Below are 21,551 nucleotides of genomic sequence, written 5' to 3'. Positions count from 1 at the left end.
GCTCAAATAAATTGGTTAGTCTCTAAGGTGCCACAAGTACTCCTTTAATTTTATGGTAGAGCATTTGGCCATCCATTGGTTACTTAGAATGTAAGGGGTTTGGGAGAGGGGGACCATCTTTGTTTACAGTGTTTGTACAGCACCTAGCAAAATGGGGTCCTGGTCTATGGCTAGTGCTCCTAGGCATTCCTGAAATGCTGCTGCTACTACAACAAATAATTATTAATTTGGTGCACTTTTTTTTCCTGCAGGGCCAAAGACTGATACAGCATATTGGGTTTCAGAGCACCCAGACTTCAACTTTCTACTACGACATTTCAGTCTTAAGCCTGGTCTATACTACACAATTAGGTCAACGCAAGGCAGCTTATGTCAACCTATCAGGGCTTCCCAGAGGATTCAGGGGGCCTGGGGTCTTCAGCGGCGGGATCCTTCTGCTCTGGGTCTTTGGGGCACTTTGCCAAAGACATGGAGCGGAAGAAGTGGTGGCGGGTCCTTCACTGCAGGTGTGTTCGGCGGCACTGAAGGATCCGCTGCTGAAAATTCTCGTTGGGACCCCACCGGGGCCTGGGGAAAATTGCCCCACTTGCCCCCCCACGCCCCCCCATCTGGGTGGCCCTGAAACCTATCTGTGGAAGTGTCTTCGCTTAAATTTAGCTCCTGCTGACATAAGTGCCTCTCTATGCCAATTTAGTAACACCACCTCCTTTAGTGCTGTAAACTCATGGTCGATGTAGTTAGGTCAATGCAGCATCAGTGTAGATGCTGCGTTGCTTATGTCACCTGTTACTGTCATTCAAGAGCCATCCCACAATGCTCCATCCTGACAATACAATCGATACAAGTCCTCCTGTAAGGATGCACCCTGCTGACACAAGAAGCCAAATGTGTGCACACACAAGTGACTTAACTGCAGTGGCTGTATGCCAACATAAGTTAGGTCAACATAATTTTGTAGTGTGGACTTATTAGGGAGGTGTAGGGGTTAATTCTCTGACCTTCCTTAGACAAGATAGGCTTCCACTATGTATGCCCTAGCTGCAGAGAGGAAGTTAGGTAAATTCCAGCTGGGGAACGTTTTTTTTTTTTTTTTTTCCCAAGCACCTAGGTTTGGGGGAACTTTTTCTTATGGTATGTTGCAGGAAGCAGGGGTTGACATCCTTTAGGAAAAAGAGGAGTAATCTAGTTTGGAGAAACCACTATCCTCCGGAGAGCACTCTCACTCCAGAAAAAGCCATATAAAGCAGAGTTCTGCCATAAGCAGCTGGTGGTGTAAGAGCTGCAGTGGAGCAGCTGCAGCATTTTAAGTGTAGACACTCACTACAGCGATGGGAGGGGTTCTCCCATTGCTGTAGTTAATCTACCTCTCTGAGATGCAGTGGCTAGTTTGATGGAAGATTTCTTTCATTGACCTAGAACTGTCTACATGGGGGGTTTAGGTTGGCATAGCTACATCTCTCAGGTGTGGACGTAGCTCTGCTGATATAAGTTCACAGTGTAGACCACCCCTTAGTTATGTCTAAAGCTCTTATCACAAGATATTCTTCCCTTGCAGGCTTGCGTAGGGAGAAGGGAGTTCTTAAAGACAGTGCTTTTGCAAATGGACTCATCCTGTCTTATAGCTCTAAAATGAGTCTCTTAGCTAGGGAGATCTAAAAGAGGTAACCTCCTCTTCACACAAAAAAGGCAACTGTGGGGGGAGGAAGTAATGACAAGATGGAAGAAATGAGATGGCCAACAACAAGGGAAACTCCCTCCTCTTCTCAGTCCCTAACTCTGATGCTTATCATGGGAAGGCATTCTGTTGCTAATAAGCTGCCAGTTTGGCCCAGCCATTTTAATGACAGCTTTGTTAATATGTGAAATTACTCACTCAAGCAGCTCCAGATAGAGATTTCATGATATTGCTTAACTTTGAGAAGTCACTGTGTTTGTTTGTGTGCGTGCATGCATGCACATCTTTTTAAATCAGTACACAGATACTGTCACATTCCTATTTCAGGTACATATATATACGCTGTGTGGCAAGTATATGTGCTAAATACTGGTATATATGTGTATGCATTTCAGAACTTGCTACAATATTCATGATATGCAGCAAAGCAAGATAGTATAAATTGTCTTGTGACCCCAAAACTGAAATTTTCAGCTTGTGCCTGCACTTAGGTTATAAATAGGCTTTTATATTAGTTCTGTTATGAGAACTCCTATTACTGATTGCTTTAAGACCTTGAGTTTGTGAGCAGCTGCAAGCACTTGATAATGACATAGAAATGCTATCAAATGTTAAGAAAACATTCTTACAAACTTCCAACCCTCTTCCTCATTACTATGAGTTATTGATATATTAAGGGGAAAAGAAAACATGAAATACAATGGTTTTGTTATGACTGAGTTGGCAGAGCTTTGGAGTTAATGTTCTTTGATTTAACTTGAGGATATCAATTAGTACATGAATAGCAAAGAGTTGAAAAATACACAGATTTCCAGGAATTGCTTGTAACGAGGAGTTTAGCAATCTACAGAACAGGAGGGGCGGAATGGCCAGAGGAGCGGGAGAAGCCTGTATTATGCTATCTAATGTGACTTCTCTCACAATTTTTGTAGTCAAGAACCTAGAAGAAAGCAATCTTCAGCTGTCTCCACTGTGTATCTAAACTTAGGAACAGTTGATATGCGTAGTGGGGACTAATATCCCTACAGCAGCTGTGCAGATGAATAGTCTAATAAGGCCACAGAACATTCCAGCATTGATTTTATTTTTATTTATAGGTTTTTTCTGTGTTCATCACCATAATATCTGAACGTTTCATAGATATTAATTTAGCCTCTCATATAGGGAAGTATTCTTCCTATTTTATAGTTTGAGCAAGACACTGAATCTTTCTCAGTTCCCCAGCCAGGGGCACAACCAGAATTTTCCAGGTTACCTCCCACTCTCCTCCCACACCCTGGTCATTACCTCAGGATCTCTTTCCTCTCATAACCTCAGGGATTCCCCAGGGACTCTCCAATCTCCTGCCCTGTCCCAGTGAACCTTGCTGGGAAGCACTGCTCAGGAGCCAGTACTCCCCTGCCAGGACTGAGGAATCTAGTTCCACCTGCTGAGAATCCAGCACACAAGTGGGGCCCCACCCTGCCCCTTTCCTGACCCTGATGCTGCTAGATATGCAGCTTTGCTTGCCACACTGGGCATATGTAGGGGTGGCTCATAAAATAGATTTGGGGAGGCTCTAGCCCTAACCACTTGCTGCCTATGGCAGCCCAGGGTTCACAGAAGCGGGGACCTGGGTCTGGGGCATCCTGGTAAGTGGACCAGGCCTGGGTAAGAGAAACCTGCTGGGACTGGCCAGGACTACTACTTTTACCACACCACCTGCTCTGTGGCCAATTGGGAGGGGCTGCCCCCCCATAGTGCCCCTGTTCCTAGCTCATACACATAATCTGTAGCAAAGATGGAGGTAAAACCCAAATCTCCTGAGGCCCTGTTAGTGTATTAACCAGATGACCATACCTGTAGACTTTGGTATGAAAGTGTTTCTTGGTTGTATTTACTATCTGAACGTCTCTTTGGTCTCTTCTGACAACTGTTTGTCCCCACTGAAACAATGTTTTTAAAACCTATTTTAATTAAATGTAGTTGCAAGTTGTGTTTTTGTGTAGAGCTAAAAACAGAGACTGACAGTTCCGTTTCACAGCAATGTTCAAGGTATCAAATTTGTTCTTGTTCCATGCTGGAATGTCAACAAAACCTTTTGAACATTTTGCAGAAATACATTTGTATTGAAATGTTTCTTTTTGAATCAAAACCTGAGCTTTTCAGTTCAGGAAGGTCTTTTTGGGTCCAGGGTGCTCTCTGGTCCCTTCTGATGAGAACTGACTCTCTCCTTGTACCCTGGTGCTTAGAGCATTGGCATGGAATGTGGGAGGTCCAGTTTCAAGTCCCTGCTCTGCTAGAGAGTGATCTGGGATGAAAAACTCTGCTCTCAGTCACACAGACTCTGACCTTCTTTCCCAGTGAAACTGATATATCTTTGCAAAATATTTTGGTGAATTTTCATTTAGTCAAAGATGTTCTGACCAATTTTAGTTTTGTTTGCCTTATTAACTGGAGATAAACTATACAAAGCTGATGATATTCAGCCATCTTTGGAACATGGTGCATTTGGGCAGGGGTCTGAAGATAAGTAGACAACTAACCAGTGTGCCATCTACCACATTTTTTTGTTGATGGGTGAATAATTTGTGGTACTTTTGAGAAATTTTGTGGCTACTAAGTTCCATTAGAATGAATTAGAACATTATACCACTGTAATGTTCACCTCTAAAATTCAATTAAGGAACAAGAATGAAAATATGTGATTTTTGTTTTTTAATTAATAGAACATAGACTGCATCCTTTAAATTACTCTTTAGAATAGACAGGCATAGGGATAAAATAGGTACACAGCATTGAAAATTAAATGTTACCTGCTTTACTTCAAGCCCATGTTATCTGACAGGAGTTCTATAACTCACTTTACTCATTTTAACTAGGGCTGGCAAGCGATTAAAAATTAATCACGTGATTAAACAACAATAGAATAGCATTTATTTTAAATATTTTTGAATGTTTACTACATTTTCAAATATATTTCAATTACAACACAGAATACAAAGTGTACAGTGCTCACTTTATATTTTTATTACAAGTATTTGCACTGTAAAAAACAAATTGTATTTTTCAATTCACCTCATACGAGTACTGTAGTGCAATCTCTTTACCATGAAAGTTGAACTTACAAATATAGAATTATATACAAAAGAACCTGCATTCAAAAACAAAACAATGTAAAACTTTCAAGCCTACAAGTCCCCTCAGTTCTACTTCTTGGTCAGCCAATCACTTAGACAAACAAGGTTGGTTACAATTTGCAGGAGATAATGCTGCCTGCTTCTTGTTTACATCACCCGAAAGTGAGGAGAGGCATTTGCAAGGCACTGTTGTAGCTGGCATTGCAAGATATTTATGTGCCAGATGCGCTAAAGATTCATATGTCCCTTCATGCTTCAACCACCATTCCAGAGGACATGCTTCCATGTTGATGATGGGTTCTGCTCAATAACGATCCAAAGCTCTGCAGACTGATGCATGTTCATTTTCGTCATCTGAGTCAGATGCCACCAGCAGAAGGTAGATTTTCTTTTTTGGTGGTTTGGGTTCTGTAGTTTCCAAATCAGTGCTGCTCTTTTAAGACTTCTAAAGACATGCTCCACACCTCGTCCCTCTCTGATTTTGGATGGCACTTTGGATTCTTAAACCTTAGGTGGAGTGCTGTAGCTATTTTTAGAAATCTCATATCAGTACCTTCTTTGTGTTTTTGTCAAGTCTGCTGTGAAAGTGTTCTTAAAATGAGCATTTGCTGGGTCATCATCTGAGACTGCTATAACATGAAATATATGCAGAATGCAGGTAAAACAGAGTGGGAGACCTACAATTCTCCCGCCAAGGAGTACAGTCACAAATTTAATTGACTCATTATTTTTTTAATGAGTATCATCATCATGGAAGCATGTCCTCTGGAATGGTGGCTGAAGCATAAAGGGGCATATGAATCTTTAGCGCATCTGGCACATAAATATCTTGTAATGCCAGCTACAACATCGCCTTGCAAGCGCCTGTTCTCACTTTCGGGTGATGTAAATAAGAAGCAGGCAGCAGTATCTCCCGTCAATGTAAACAAACTTGTGTGTCTTAGTGATTGGCAGAATAAGAAGTAGGACTTGTAGGCTCTAAAGTTTTACACTGTTTTTGTTTGTTTTTGAGTGCAGTTATGTAAGCAGAAATAAAAAATCTGCATTTGTAAATTACACTTTCACGATAAAGAGAGTGCACTTCAGTACTTGTATGAGGTGAATTGAAAAGTATTTCTTTATCATTTTTTACAGTGCAAATATTTGTTAAAAAACCCTCAATAATATAAAGTGAGCACTGTGCACTTTGTTTTCTGTGGTGTAATTGAAATCAATATTGAAAAGGTAGAAAAACATCTAAAAACATTTTAGTAAATTTCAATTGGTATTCTATTGTGATAAGTGCAATTAATCACAATTAATTTTTTTGAGTTAATCATGTGAGTTAACTGCGATTAATTGACAGTCCTAATTTTAACACATGAAGCAGGGGGCTAACAGGTGGAGGATTTGTACATGTGAATGGTGACCTTTGAAGTCCTGTAATACATTTGAGCATATTAAAGGACAAGGTGACAAAAGCTGAAGTAATGCATGGACTCTCTATGGCAACAGTGGATATTAGTTTGAAGACTAAAATTTGCATGGTAATTATGCCATATAAGTGAAGAAAAATATTCAATGTGATTTATCAGCTGAGACAAACTAACTCAACTCGGTTATTTTTGTCTTCATCTTCTGGGGTGCTTTGAATTAGGGATGTGCCTGAGTCCTGAACAGGTTGACAAGTAGAAGCTATTCAGCTTCTTTAGCCAGAGTGAGGAGTTGGTGGTATATCTGCAAATACAGTAGATGGGGGATATGACAGGGTCTTACTGGGGAGAGGAAATGAGTCACTAGGACTAGGCTTCTGATAAAGATAGAAACTGAGGTGTGGGGAAAGGAAACAAACAGTAGTAGACTCTTTATATCCATCTAACGTGTGTGTGTAGTCAACAAGCCCATGTCGGGTCCCTGGTGTCTGCTTCCAAAACTCCTCCAGCCCCACCACTAAAACTGACTAGGGAATTTTTCAATTAAACCTTTTTTTGATGAAAACTAAACTTTGTGTGGGAATGGGTTGGTTTTAGCACAACTTTAATCAGGAAGTTGTCTCAGGTCCACGATGGATTTTCTGGGCAGAGAGAGAGAGAGCACCTCTCTTGACCCACAGTACCCTGGTGGTTTTGGCACTCACCTGGGATGTGTGAGACCTGGGTTCAAGTCCCTGTTCTAAATCAGGCAGAGCAGAGATTTGAAGCTGTATCTCCTGTCTTCAAGGTGAGTGCACTAACACCAGGCTATTGTGGGGTGGGTTGGTCTGTCTCTTTTTTGCAATATTTTTTGAAAGGTCTCAGGTTCATCCCAATGTGTAATGGGAAAATTTTCTGAAATCTTAAAAATCTTTGCAGGATAGGAAAACCAGTTCCTGCCTACCTCTAACCCACACCTAAAGAAACTGGCAGCATTTTACCCAAGTCCCAGAACCACTTCTCACTATTTCTGTCTGGGGAGAAAAAGGGTGCCTTGGAGTGAGGCTGGGAATGAAATCTATTCCTGGCGCTCTGCGGGCTGAGAAGGGGGACACATGTGCCCTGCCTTGCCTGCAGAGTGGAGCAGGGAAGTAGCTGTTCCTTCACGTCTGCATGCCTGAAAACAAAATGATTATAGCCAGGAGTCCTGGATTTTGTGTAGTTAACCTTAAGAATTTATTTAAACCCTGAGCTTTGCCAGAAGGTTATAAGATGTGTGAGTTCCATGTCAGTGGTTTTTGAAACCACTGTGAACTGCATGCTAGTGGAACATATTACTTAGTGAGGCCTCAAATGAGTGACTCATGGTAATTATTCCTGGCGAAAGTTATTCCTGCTTAGCTTCTGAGGCCTTGAATATGATTCTATTCAGGATGATATTTGTATCCTCACTCTGTTTCATGTACTCTCTGCTAGGTAATTATGTGACAGGACTCCATGTTTCTAAAACTAAACTGACTCTTTATTAAGAGAACTATTCCCAGTGGTGCTGCATCTGCATCTAGCATTCCATTCACATGTATGTAGAGAGGCTGCTCTGATATCTTCGCCCAAACTCTTCTCTCTTGCAGCCTGTGCTCCTTCTGTCAAGTTCCATGCATATTACTACTTACTCCCATTGGGAAAATAAATATTGAAACTTGACAGACGTTTGTCTCTTAGCACAGCCTGCAGCGCTTGTAAACTCATTTTAGAACAACTGTTCTTGGAATAGAAAAGTGAACCAGCATGTGTCTAGGCCTTGTTTGTCAGTCTGTCTCTCTGGCAGCATGCAAGTGCCAATTTCCAACTCCCCAACTCCTTAGCTATTTACTGGGTCAGTCATGATAACATGATGCAAAGAGATGGGGGGTGGAAGGGCAATGGATCAGGGGTCACGTCTCAATTCATAGAATCATAGAATATCAGGGTTGGAAGGGACCTCAGGAGGTCATCTAGTCCAACCCCCTGCTCAAAGCAGGACCAATCCCCAACTAAATCATCCCAGCCAGGGCTTTGTCAAGCCTGACCTTAAAAACTTCTTAAGGAAGGAGATTCCACCACCTCCCTAGGTAACGCATTCCAGTGTTTCACCACCCCCTAGTGAAAAAGTTTTTCCTAATATCCAACCTAAACCTCCCCCACTGCAACTTGAGACCATTACTCCTCGTTCTGTTATCTGCTACCACTGAGAACAGTCTAGATCCATCTTCTTTGGAACCCCCTTTCAGGTAGTTGAAAGCAGCTATCAAATCCCCCCTCATTCTACTCTTCCGCAGACTAAACAATCCCAGTTCCCTCAGCCTCTACTCATAAGTCACGTGTTCCAGTCCCCTAATCATTTTTGTTGCCCTCTGCTGGACTCTTTCCAATTTTTCCACATCCTTCTTGTAGTGTGGGGCCCAAAACTGGACACAGTACTCCAGATGAGGCCTCACCAATGTCGAATAGAGGGGAACGATCACGTCCCTCGATCTGCTGGCAACGCCCCTACTTATACATCCCAAAATGCCATTGGCCTTCTTGGCAACAAGGGCACACTGTTGACTCATATCCAGCTTCTCGTCCACTGTAACCCCAGGTCCTTTTATGCAGAACTGCTGCCGAGCCATTCGGTCCCTAGTCTGTAGCGGTGCATGGGATTCTTCCATCCTAAGTGCAGGACTCTGCACCTTTCCTTGTTGAACCTCATCAGATTTCTTTTGGCCCAATTCTATAATTTGTCTAGGGCCTTCTGTATCGTATCCTGTCCCTACCCTCCAGCGTATCTACCTCTCCTCCCAGCTTAGTGTCATCTGCCAACTTGCTGAGGGTGCAATCCACACCATCCTCCAGATCATTAAGGAAGATATTGAACAAAACCAGCCCGAGCACTGACCCTTGTGGCACTCCACTTGATACCAGCTGCCAACTAGACATGGAGCCATTGATCACTACCCGTTGAGCCTGACAATCTAGCCAGCTTTCTATCCACCTTATAGTCCATTCATCCAGCCCATATTTCTTTAACTTGCTGGCAAGAATACTGTGGGAGACAGTGTCAAAAGCTTTGCTAAAGTCAAGGAACAACACGTCCACTGCTTTCCCTTCATCCACAGATCCAGTTATCTCATCATAGAAGGCAATTAGATTAGTCAAGCATGACTTGCCCTTGGTGAATCCATGCTGACTGTTTCTGATCACTTTCCTTTAAGTGCTTCAGAATTGATTCCTTGAGGACCTGCTCCATGATTTTTCCAGGGACTGAGGTGAGGCTGACTGGCCTGTAGTTCCCAGGATCCTCCTCCTTCCCTTTTTTAAAGATGGGCACTACATTAGCCTTTTTCCAGTCGTCTGGGACCTCCCCCGATCGCCATGAGTTTTCAAAGATAATGGCCAATGGCTCTGCAGTCACATCCGCCAACTCCTTTAGCACTCTTGGATGCAGCGCATCTGGCCCCATAGACTTGTGCTCATCCAGCTTTTCTAAATAGTCCTAAACAACTTTTCTCCACAGAGGGCTGGTCACCTCCTCCCCATGCTGTGCTGCCCAGTGCAGTAGTCTGGGAATCTGACCTTTTTCGTGAAGACAGAGGCAAAAAAAGCATTGAGTACATTAGCTTTTTCCACATCCTCTGTCACTAGGTTGCCTCCCTCATTCAGTAAGGGGCCCACGCTTTCCTTGACTTTCTTCTTATTGCCAACATACCTGAAGAAACCCTTCTTGTTACTCTTAATATCTCTTGCTAGCTGCAACTCCAGGTGTGATTTGGCCTTCCTGATTTCACTCCTGCATGCCCGAGCAATATTTTTATACTCCTCCCTGGTCATTTGTCCAATCTTCCACTTCTTGTAAGCTTCTTTTTTGTATTTAAGATGAGCAAGGATTTCACTGTTAAGCCAAGCTGGTCGCCTGCCATATTTACTATTCTTTTTACACATCGGGATGGTTTGTCCCTGTAACCTCAATAAGGATTCTTTAAAATACAGCTAGCTCTCCTGGACTCCTTTCCCTCTCATGTTATTCTCCCAGGGGATCCTGCCCATCAGTTCCCTGAGGGAGTCAAAGTCTGCTTTTCTGAAGTCCAGGGTCCGTATTTTGCTGCTCTCCTTTCTTCCTTGTGTCAGGATCCTGAACTCAACCATCTCATAGTCACTGCCTCCCAGGTTCCCATCCACTTTTGCTTCCCCTACTAATTCTTCCCGGTTTGTGAGCAGTAATTCCTGTCAGTATCCAGCGCAAGCTGGGGAAGCTAATGCTACAGCCAGCTGACCAAATTTGGTGATGAATCTACTCGTAATATGCTCGCATCCCACCTGAGGGAAGAAGTAGAGGGGTTTCAAAATGTACACAGTACACCTGTTTCTTTGCCTCCTCTTGGTCCTGGTTGCAGTACCAGCAGCTGACTGTCAACTGAGCACCACCAATTGACTAATCTGGGTTCAGTTTTCAGTACAGAGCTCAGAATCTCAAGGCTATCATGCTTTGCCCTTAACTTGCCCTGAAATGGATGATGTTATACATGGCTTGTACACGATATAGGCTGGAGAGGTCGATGTGGTGGTATCCTCCTACAACTGAAGAGCGTGCTGTTGGAATTCTATACTGTACCATGCTAGTTTTAAGAAGTGCAAGTTAAGTAGGTGGAAGATGGATGTGGAGGAATAGAGGTACATAGTTGATGATGATTATTTAATCTTAATTGTAAACTTCCTAGGTATCTAGAATTCAAGTTTAAATATTTGGATATATATACTGTGAATGTTGTTTTATGGCGTAACATTTTAATGCAGCTGTCTCTACGTGGGAATTAATAAATATTTACTCCAGCCCTACTTCAAGCATATCTGAAATCACATTCCATGTTCAGTTTGGAAATAAGACCTTGTTCCATTTTATGCAAGGAACCAAATTGCACTTTAAAGTCTGAAATTTTTTGTCTTGTGTACTTCAGTTTTACTTATAAAAAAAATACTTTTTCAGAAAAATGCAACTCTACCATATAACGAGTTTCCTCAGTAACCTTGATCGTATAACTCTGATTCTTCTGGTAAAGAGAGAAATCCAGAAGGATGATTGTCTGACCTATTCAGTGGCTCTGGTAAAGAAATGCAGATGGTATGACTAGCAGACTTAACTGAGTATATACTGGTCTTTTATGGTCATCTAATACTAATGTATTAGGTTAAAATAATAGTTTTGTAGCATTTTCATGTAAAGGTCTCAAAGCTCTTTCGACAAACATTAATGAACCTAGCTTCTCAATGGTGGTATCCTTATTCTAAAGTAGAAACTGAGGCACAAAGATTGTGACTCGTCCAAGTTCACATGCTGTATTTGTGGCAGCAACAGAACTCTGCTCTCATTATTCCTGGGCCCGGGCCTTCATAAGACCAGCCTTCCACCACTAGAAGTGTATCCCTACTGCGTGTGCTATTGATAAAACAGTTGATTGTAGCTGCTGCTTTTCATGAGATTTCCACAGGTTTTAGATATTTTCCCTCTCCCCCTTAGTTACTCTTTTTTTTTTTTTTATATAAAGAGAGTGATGACAAATGTAGTTAGCTTTTCTAGAATTTATTATCCAATATGACATACATTTAAGTGTAGTTACTCTCAAAAGCACTATGGGAAAAACTGGCACCTTCTTACTCAGCTGATCTACTCCCTGTATGTATGCAGAGTAATATCTGCTATTTTAGTGATTTTAAACTAGTTCAAAGTGGTACAAACATAGAGTGGGCTGGATTCTATTTTTTGTGCATCATCAACATGGACGTTTACTAAGTTGCTGCTCTAGAGCCAGATCAGTAATAACTTCAACCCACAGAAGACAAAGAAGTTGAACACATGTACGAAATATATTAGCCTGAAAAAAATCTCTCTTTTGAAGTTGATGAATGAGGTAAGCAGACCTCAACTTAACTTTGCAGAGCTGGCAGTTGAAAGTTCGTCCTGTTCATCCTTTTCCTTTAGGAGCCATAGTAAGAATGGGATTGACTGAATTGCTTTCAATATGCTCGCAATGCTTGCAGCTCTGCACTATAAGATAATGACTATAATCAAATCTCATGCTTCAGGGCTTCAGCTGGTCACCTGTAAGGATCAGGAAGGATTTTTTTCCCCAAATGCAGTTGTCCAGATGTTATCTGGATTTTTTGCCTTTCTCTGAAACATCAGAGATGGGGTACCATATGGGGTGGACCAGTGCTCTGAGGTGGTGCAGAGAATCTTCTTTCTAGATGAAATAGCTAAAGGTAAATAGCTAATGGCATGGGGGAGGTAGAAATTGGCACTTGCATGCTGCCAGACACACATGGAAACGGTCAAACAAGGCCTAGACAAATACTGGTCCCCTTTTCCTTTCCAGGAAAACCACTGTCAGGTCTATTCCACCATCTTCTTGAAATATTATTTTGCCTGAGTATTTCCTGTATTTTATTTATATTCCATGCACACAGCTTGTAACTGAAAGTAGCCTAAACTAATTTCCCTTGAGATAGCTCACATGTTCAGGGTCATACTAACTGCCATATTTGGCATCAGGAAGGAATTTTCCCCCAGGTCAGATTGGCTGGGACCTTGGGGGTTTCTCATCTTCCCCCCCCTACAAAATGGAGCATGGTTTGGCTGCTGGGATCATCTGGACATATTTTACCTAATCAATTCTCTGCCACTGCAGGGACCTCAGGCATTAGTGGCACCTTAGTCTCTGCTGTTTTCTGCCTGTGGCACACAGTTAGTCTCCCAAGGACCAAAATGCTTTGGTGTCACTAAAATATTTTGGGGTTAATGTAGGTGAAAACTAATGGCTCGTGATATACAGGCGGTTTAATGATCTCTTCTGGCTTTATCTCTATGCAAGTTTAAAAGATGTCTTTTCTAAACTGTGTGCTGATTTGATTTGGAAATAATTAAGAAATGGAAGTATCCCACAGTACCATTTTAGAATGACTTTTGAAAACAGACATGTACAATGTGGGTAGGTATGGCTTTAAAAACAACATCATCTGAATTATGGCTTCCTGTTAAACTCAAACATTTGGTAAAACCTTGGAAAGTAAAAAAATACCTGGTGTGGTCAATATGTCTGCTTGGAGCAGAAAAAACACAAATAGTCTCACTGGGGAAAATAATCCTCTGCCTCATCTTGTAGACAAACAGGAAAATATTATTCATACAGTGAAAAGCATTGAAATTCTTGGCAGCAGATAAGGAACTTCAAGACCCGAGGGTAAGAACCAAAATCAGTTTAATATTTTTATTCTCTTTGCAGTAAAATGGTTGGTGCAATATATTGGGATTACTATTATTGTTTTTTAAACCTCACTTTTTCTAGAAGATTTTAAAAAAATCATCATGGGATCTTAAAGCCCTAATGCTGCAAACTTGTGCATGTGTAACTGTATTCCTGAGAGTAAAGTGTGACGCCCCAATCCTGCAAACACCGTTTGTGTCTCAAGTTTTACTGCAAATTTTTTAAAGTCACATTCTGGGGTAAAAGGTGAAAAAAAATATATAATCAAACACTTGACATTGATTGTAGCCAATCTGAGAATGGTGGTAGTAGAAGGAGATGCTCATTCCAGATGCTATAGAATGGAGATTAAAATTTGACCTTCAAGAGTAACTGCATCCTAGAAAATTTCCAGCACATAGATATAATGAATTCTTTACCTAAAATCTCGAGATAAGCAGAGTATAAAGTTTGAGTACCATGTCTAATATTTGGGAGATTACATAGTTACCATAAGTTTGGTTTTTCTGTAGCCCGAGCGTGAAACGAACCAAAGTGAACACCGAGCATCTTTCATTGAGCTAACAAAAAGATTTTTGGCACATTTTAATTGGTTTCATGACTTTACTAAATGATTCAAGTTAACTCGACAAGGATCAAATTCCAGCTTCCAGTCTAGATCCCTTTATGACTTTGCGTCAGTTTACAGCAGCTATTCATAATGTCATAATCAAGGCCAATAGATTTTGAAACTGCAGGAAAATGTTTGCCTGTACTTCCTATTATCTGACAATATTTTGTCATTCTTTAACAGCTATGGGTAACAGCATCAACATACTACAGGTTAAATTGTTGTTGTTTTTTTTTTTAAATCTGCATATTGCTCTGTGCAAAAGAGCATTAAGGCTCTGATTCAGGGCCGAATTCTGCAGAGTACTTAAGAATGTGATTAAGCCCTATTGACTTCAGGGCTCACCAAGGTGATCAAGCACATGCCTAACTTTAAAATCATGAATGGGCACATTGAATTTCTGAGCTCTAATTGTGCCCTATCAGTACCAGTGGCATGTTTAGATTATATATATTTGCTATTTGAAAGACTCTTGTATTGAGTGTTTAATTATAGATGATAGTATTGTTTCTCTTTAACGCATCAGCATTTAATTCTTTAAATCACTGACTAATGTGGCTTGTAATCAGTTTTTCCCTCCCCACCACATTCTGAGCATAAATGGCTATCTTCATCTTCCAATTATTCTTCTCCCCGCCCCCCGCACCATCACAAGGATAAGGTGGTTTTGGCATGGATTAATATAGTATTTGCCAAGTCAGCTCTGAACATTTCAAGGATATGTACAGTACTCAGACATGCACTAAATAATTTACTCAGTGGTTTTTTTAAAAAGACTGCAATAGCTGTGTATCTTGCACATCATTGTTTGAAATGTTATGAACTTTTGACTTGAACTGTTGTAGATTGTTTACCTTGTTAATCTAGTATGGGTAACATTTTAGAACCTACATACTTGATCAAAAGAGGCTTGTGTTTAAAACATATTTTAATCTCATAGTTCTAACCATATCTACTGCATAATCTGCTTTAATTTAAGTCCTTTTAAGAACAGCATGTTTTAAATGTAATCTAAATATGCCTACTTTTTACAATTTAAAAGTATAATGATGTTCTGTCTAAACAAAAGGCACAATTCTTTCTCTCCGACCAGCAAAGAAGGCATACAATTGCTCTGTTTTTTTGAGGATGGGGGGATGGAGGTGTAGGGGAGAGGCTCCTGTGTGATTTAAATACTTGTTAATCTGGTTCTTTAAATATCATCCATAAACAAAAGTATCAGAACATATTTACAAGGACAAAGGAGGAGTTTGCAAGCCCTGTGATTGGTTGGTTGCTAGTTAGTCCTGTCCCAGAGTCCTCCTTAATTGGCTTTGGGTAGGGTTGGATTCACATAAGCAGGGTGACATTTATTGCATTCTTTCTTGTTTCTTTGCTCTGACTCTAAGGTACTGGGTTCTGAGAACTGAGGCTCCAAGGAATATTGCCAGGGACTTACTTTATTTCATGTATGACCTGAACGGAGGCTGTTAGTCTAATTCTGTGAAGAGCAGACATGAACTTATATGCAAGAAGGGTAACTTTGCCAGCAATTACTCCAATAGTTCTTCAAAAAAGGGTAGGGCATTTATATAAGTTTGTAACATTCACTGTAGTGTCTGTGCGGGATAAGTGGTTGCACAGTTTAAACAAACAATGCTTTAAATACATATAATGTAGCCATATATAAGCATATATGATTTTTAAAAATCCTATAATATCTTAAGAAAATAGTGAAATGTCTTTATTTCATTGAGTTGATTTAATGCTTATTAGACTACTTGTCACACATACCTTTTTTCTCTATCCTAATTTTTGTGGTTATTGTACTGTACTTTTATGGAGAAAATTGTATGTATAGAATATCTTAGTTGGGCCGAAAATATCATAATTCTATTTTTTTAATGTTAAAATGTGCATTTTTATAGGGGTTTTTAAGGGCTTGATCCAAATCCCACTGAAGTTTGGATCAGCGTCTATGTTCCTATACTCTCTTTCAGACTCTTTTGGCTAAGTTTCAGTTTAAAAGTTGAATGTGAGCATTAACGTTTTAAAAATAGTTTCTAACAGATTTTTTAAACTAAACTTATTTGTTCCAGTTCTTAAGGATTTAACTTTTAAAAATGTACATATGATACAGAATCATACAATTTTGATATTACACCTTGTGAATAAGAACAAGAGTTAGAAACTAGCCAGTCTACGTAGTGTAGATGTATAGACACTTAAAAACAACAAGGTGATGGAGGGAGATGTTCTTCTTTTCTAATACAGTGATATTAATTTATATTAAATGCAGGCATCTCTAGTTTAAAAAAAACTCATATGATTTAAAATAAATTTGCAAAGGTAGGTTTCATTGCCATGTGTTGTTAGCTTTATTTTCTCGAAGTAAATGAAATCCTGGTAAATAGGGTCTTTTGTTACTCAGTTACTAAGATGGAATTTCAGTGAAACATCATTGTAGTTTTAAGAGGCCTTCAAGGCCATCTCTACAGAAATAAGACATAGTGCGTGTTTGTTATGACTTGTTTGGCCCATGGTGTCTACACCATTTGATCACACAGCTTTTGTATCTCTTCTTACTCAAAAAACAGTTTTGACTCAAGTGTTCTATCAAAAAAAGAACATTAGGAGAATGGTAAGATTACCCAGTTGAACATTCAAAATTCAGGAAATGCAGTTAAGGTTTTACGTATAATATAAATACAGTTAAGGTTTTACATATAACTTAATTTTTCTGTCTTATGCAATATGAATTATGATACTGTCCTAATTAGATGATTGCATACTATATCTAGGGTATAATATTCCACCCCCAACCTTAGATATGCATATAGCATCTTGTAAATGTCTGTGTCCTTGTCTCTTTACATTTTTTGTCCTAATAGTCCAATATAGCTTAACTGACTTGCCAGAGAAGAAAATCATCTAAAATGTTTGAATGTTAAGTTAATCAATACCCTCGTATTATGCATTTTATTTTCAACAATCCTTTCATGTATTTTAGGAAATGAGGCAGTTAGCGTCAAGATAATTCAGTTGTAAACTTAGGTGGTCTACATGAGCCACAATCTTTCATTATTGCTCTATTTTTGTTTATTGGGCATTTGTTTTAATGCACTTTGTCTAGAATAGACAGAGTAATACACAATATTACCCACTACACTTTGTGCTGTACACACAAACATAGGTAAAGGTGTACCTGTAACTTTGGAGTTCCCTGGTTTTTGAATACTTCACTGGCAGCCTTAAAGTTTTTGTCAGAATTTTCTGTGTGAACTAATGAAGGAAAAAGTAATTCCACATTTGGGAGTTTATTTTTGTTTTGTTAGATACCACCAGTGCCCAATCCTCTAAAACTTTATAAGGTATGCCTGAAAGACCCCATTGTTCCACGAACCTTAGCAAGTATTTAAGTGTTCTTTACATACTTTACAGATAGTGAATGGGACAAGTGTGCCTGTATAGCTCTTGCCCAAGCACTGCACAACTTCACTAAGTCTTTCAACATGCAGCTAAGTTAGATATGCATGCGTGCTTAGTACAGCCTTCCTTATCTGCACATTTTATAAGCTCAGTGAGAAAACTGCAAAATGTACTGTGTGCACCCAGAGTCCAGTATTCAATGGATATCTGATCCAAACAAGTTTTACACTGGAATATTCAAAGGCGCGTGTCCTCGATCAGGGCTAATTCAATGCCAAATTCAAACTTCCTGCTGCAGCTTGTGTTCTTTGTATCTGTGCATGTGGCATACCTTCTGTAAGGATCTTCCTACCCACCCCGAAGGATGACTTAGCCACTTCTGTAGCACCATCTTCCCCTGTGTTTTCCCCAGGAATTGAAATTAGGGGGAGTGTTTGAATATATGGGGGGTGGGAAAGGGTCGACAAGGGTTGAGACTGTGAGGGCGAAGGTGGGCTGTATAGCCCCATAGTAAAAACGGAAAAATGTTTCACGACCATTTTATTAGATTTCACTCATGTTTTTTTAAAATAATCACAGAAATTAAAGTTGGCTACTCAAGCCTACTATGAAGTACTACATCTACATCCTTCCTGGTTTCTTGTAATTTTGCACAACTCTTCGGTGTCGTCTTGTGTGTCCATTACTTCCAGTCCTTCATGATATGATCATGCAGAAGGTGACTTCTTTCAGAACACAAAATTCTATTCAATGAGGAAAAAGAATGCTCAACTGCAGCTGTTGTGATTGGGAGTAGCAAGAGATGAATTCCTACTTCTTTCATGCTAGGGTAGCGGGGTAGACACCCACTCGGGCCCAGAGGGGTTTTTAGATAGCCCTGGGAGAGGGCTGGGGTGGGGAAGAGCTGGGCTGATTGGCAGAGCAGCCGCAACTGGGGGCCACGCCCCAAACAGACCCAGTGGGCCTTATAAAAGTCAGGGAAGCCAGGAGCAGAAGAGCTCTCTCGCTCTAGCTCTGAGAGGGGGGACCTGGCTGCAGAGACCTGAATAAGAGGACCTAGTTTGGAGCAGGGCTGGGGAAAGGCCAAGGGAGCCAGGGAGCTCTGGCCTAGGAAAGCCACAGGCTGCAGGCCTGGGAAGGCCTATTAGGTACTGGGGTTGCTAGGGGGCAGCCATGGGTGGGCAGAGGCAGCAGGTCCAAACCCCACCTTGCCTGTGATGAGTGGCTCATACTGCAGTCTGCCCCAGGGCGCGGGGGCTAGGTGGTGACTGACAGGAGCCTACGACTGAGGCGAGGTAGGGATAGTGGGTGGGGGTTCCCCTGGGAGGGGGAGACCCAGAACTGTGGGGTACTGCCAGGGGCAGCACCCAATGAAAGGGGCACCAGTGTCCTGGGAGGGACATGGGAGCCGGCATCAGGGCGAGACACCGGCCTGAAGAGGGCGCTCCGGAGGCTGGAACGCTAATTCCCTGAGACGACCAGCAGGAGGCGCTGCTGGTGAGTCTGCATCCGGTTACACCAGGAAACATAGCACAAAGATTGGGTCGAACCACTAGTGATGATAAAGAAGAAGCTGAAGTTAAATCTTCATTTGTTTGTATGATGTGCATTCTGTGTTCAAAATTCTCTATTCTGTCCTGGTAACACAGCATCCCCATTGCTGGTAGCACCTCACTCCACTCAACTGTAGGCTGTAGGTGTTTTATAAGACAGGCATCTGTAAAAGCTATGTAGAAGTTGAGTAGAATCCAGAAATCACTATTGTAGATTTGTAAGCATCAAGTCTGTGTACTTTTTCAGCTGGCTTGACAAATACGTCTTGCCCTCCTCATGTAAGGAGTCAATATAAGTGCCTTCATTAGTCAACTTCCAGACTGAAGCCTTTGTTTCTTCCAATATGTTTTCAGTGGATGTCTGATTGATCCAAGGGTAGCTTCTACTGCTGGACAAAGATCTACTACTATTGTAGCAGATGCCTGGATGACACTGTTTAATGACCCAAGTGGTTTCAACAGTAGACTTACCAGAGAGAGCATGGCAATAGTCTTTTCTGAACTTAGTAACAAAAATAGTCCACCATCCTCACTACTTAAATCTGGGTAGATACTTTCCAAAGCCAGTAATAATGGTTGCAGTAATTTTAAGACAACAGCCAAGAACTGCTAATGAGAAAGCCAGCAGGTTTTTCCAGGGTGGACTAATTTGAACTTCAGTCCCAGTGTATCTTCCTTTTGTTTCCAAGATGTTCAGTCCTTCTGGACTCTTGCTGAAAAAAGACTATAATACAGGCATTAAATTTATAGCTTTGCTAATGTCTTTTGAAGATTCTGCAGCTATACTAGTGCTATCTGGAGTAGATGGCCTCTGCAGTGTGTATAGGAGAGTTTAGAGATACGCTTTTCTCTGAGCAAAGCCTGTACTCCACTATGTCTTCCAGAGAAGTTTGCAGCTCCATCAAATACACAAGCAGCCATCTGTTTGGGGTTCAATTTACAAACATTTAACTCTTAGATGTCACAGATGCAGCTGATGTCTCTTCTATAACCTGAACATCTAGAATGCATCTACTGGCCTACCACAGCTATCAAGATAACATATGCAATAACTTAATACTTGACACCCATTTGCATTGGTGCATTCATCAGCTATGTAGGGAAACTTTCTGAATGTGGTGAGAGAGTTCTTCACTTTTTCAACTACTGAGTCTTTCACTGTTGTACTGCATGCTTCTAACCAGTCAGTTGAGTTTCTTGCAGAAAGTTAGTGAGCATTTGCTGTGGTCTTGTTCAGAACCAGTGTCCAACTTCAGGATTAACAAATGACAATTCACTTAAAATTGGCCTCCAGCTTTTAGTGTGTGGTAAAACACTGTCCCACAGCAGGTCTAAGCACTTAGACCTGATTATCTCTGATTTCAGCTCTAGTGGACACTTAACAAACCAAAAGGCTCTCTATGGAGCCTAATCAGCTCTATCTCTAAACAGGAGAGAGGGGCAGGTCAAATAGTGCTTGTGTCTCTTAGGCAGAGCCCATGCCACCAAGCAAAACACCTGTGCCCCATTCCCCCTCTCTCTTTTCACTAGGATATGCCATCCAAACCTCCTGATCAGGGAGTGCAGTTCACTTGAGGGTGACCAGTGCTTAATTTGTAATGAGAGGGGTGCTGGGGCTCAAGCAAGTTTGTTACTTTCATAACTGATGTGGCAAGCCCTGAGGTCTCAGGGCTATGAACTGCCAAGCTTAGAGGTGCCGAGGCTCAGCCCTGGCAAGCCCTAGCACAAATTAAGCATTGAGGGAGACCCCCTCATTCAGGCAGACTACGTACAGTTCTGCTGCCCTTTACTCATACAATAAGGATAATAACATTTCATGACCCCCAAATTCAATACTAAAGTGATTTGTAACCCAACACTAGCTAAAAGTGATCACTTGGCAGCACAGCTCTGTCTGCTAGATACCTAGGCATATAAATACATATAAACACATATAAATAATATGTGTTCATATAAATACAGTCTGGTCCTGAAGCCTTTCCACCCACCCCTGGCTCATCACTAGCAGTCAGGGGAGAGCTCATTCAGACCTTGCTTACAAATCATAATTTGACATCATTAGGTAGGCCAAATAGCCCCCCAAAATGTGCAGACATTGTCATAAATAACAGCTGTATGAAGAAGCTAGTCTTTGTTCATACTTTTTCAAACCCGTTATGCTTTCTCAGGTACAAGTATTTTCTCACGTACTGTATATGCTTTTAAAGTGTGTACTGTTTCAACTTCAATTCAAATTTCCAGCCAACAACCAAATTGGCAGCACTGCATGTAATGGGGGGTGGGGAGGATTGGGGAAATTCAGGGGAGGTGTAGGGAAATCCTTGATCTTTTGTGATTGTGGGCAGCCACAATGGAGGAGGGAACAGAGACTGGGCAGGCCAAAGGCAGGAGTGCATCTGAGATGGTCAGTTGGGGATATGTATTATTCTGTCTCCTTGTGGACATTAGGCAAAAGATGTGTTTATTTCTGTATAGCCCCCTCACCTAATGCTTCTGGGAGCTACCATGGGCAGGAAGA

The 21,551-nt window shown here is 41.2% G+C and overlaps 1 protein-coding gene across 5 annotated transcripts in view; it reads left to right on the top strand.

Annotated features, from left to right (window-relative positions):
- The window catches only part of GRB14 (growth factor receptor bound protein 14), a 100,987-nt gene that overhangs the window by 14,909 nt on the left and 64,527 nt on the right, over positions 1-21,551 (top strand). Inside the window, exon 1 of one of the 5 annotated variants that reach the window (XM_048869883.2) lies at positions 15,404-15,630. The exons of the other annotated variants lie outside the window; for them this stretch is intronic. Coding sequence (XP_048725840.1) covers positions 15,568-15,630 — 63 coding nt within the window. The 5' untranslated portion in view covers positions 15,404-15,567. Of the gene's footprint in view, positions 1-15,403; positions 15,631-21,551 lie in introns of those variants that run through there. 5 annotated transcript variants of the gene reach the window in all.

Source organism: Caretta caretta, chromosome 11, assembly GCF_965140235.1.
Source record: "Caretta caretta isolate rCarCar2 chromosome 11, rCarCar1.hap1, whole genome shotgun sequence".
Lineage (NCBI taxonomy): Eukaryota > Metazoa > Chordata > Testudines > Cheloniidae > Caretta > Caretta caretta.
This window is presented reverse-complemented; position numbering and strand designations above follow the sequence as displayed.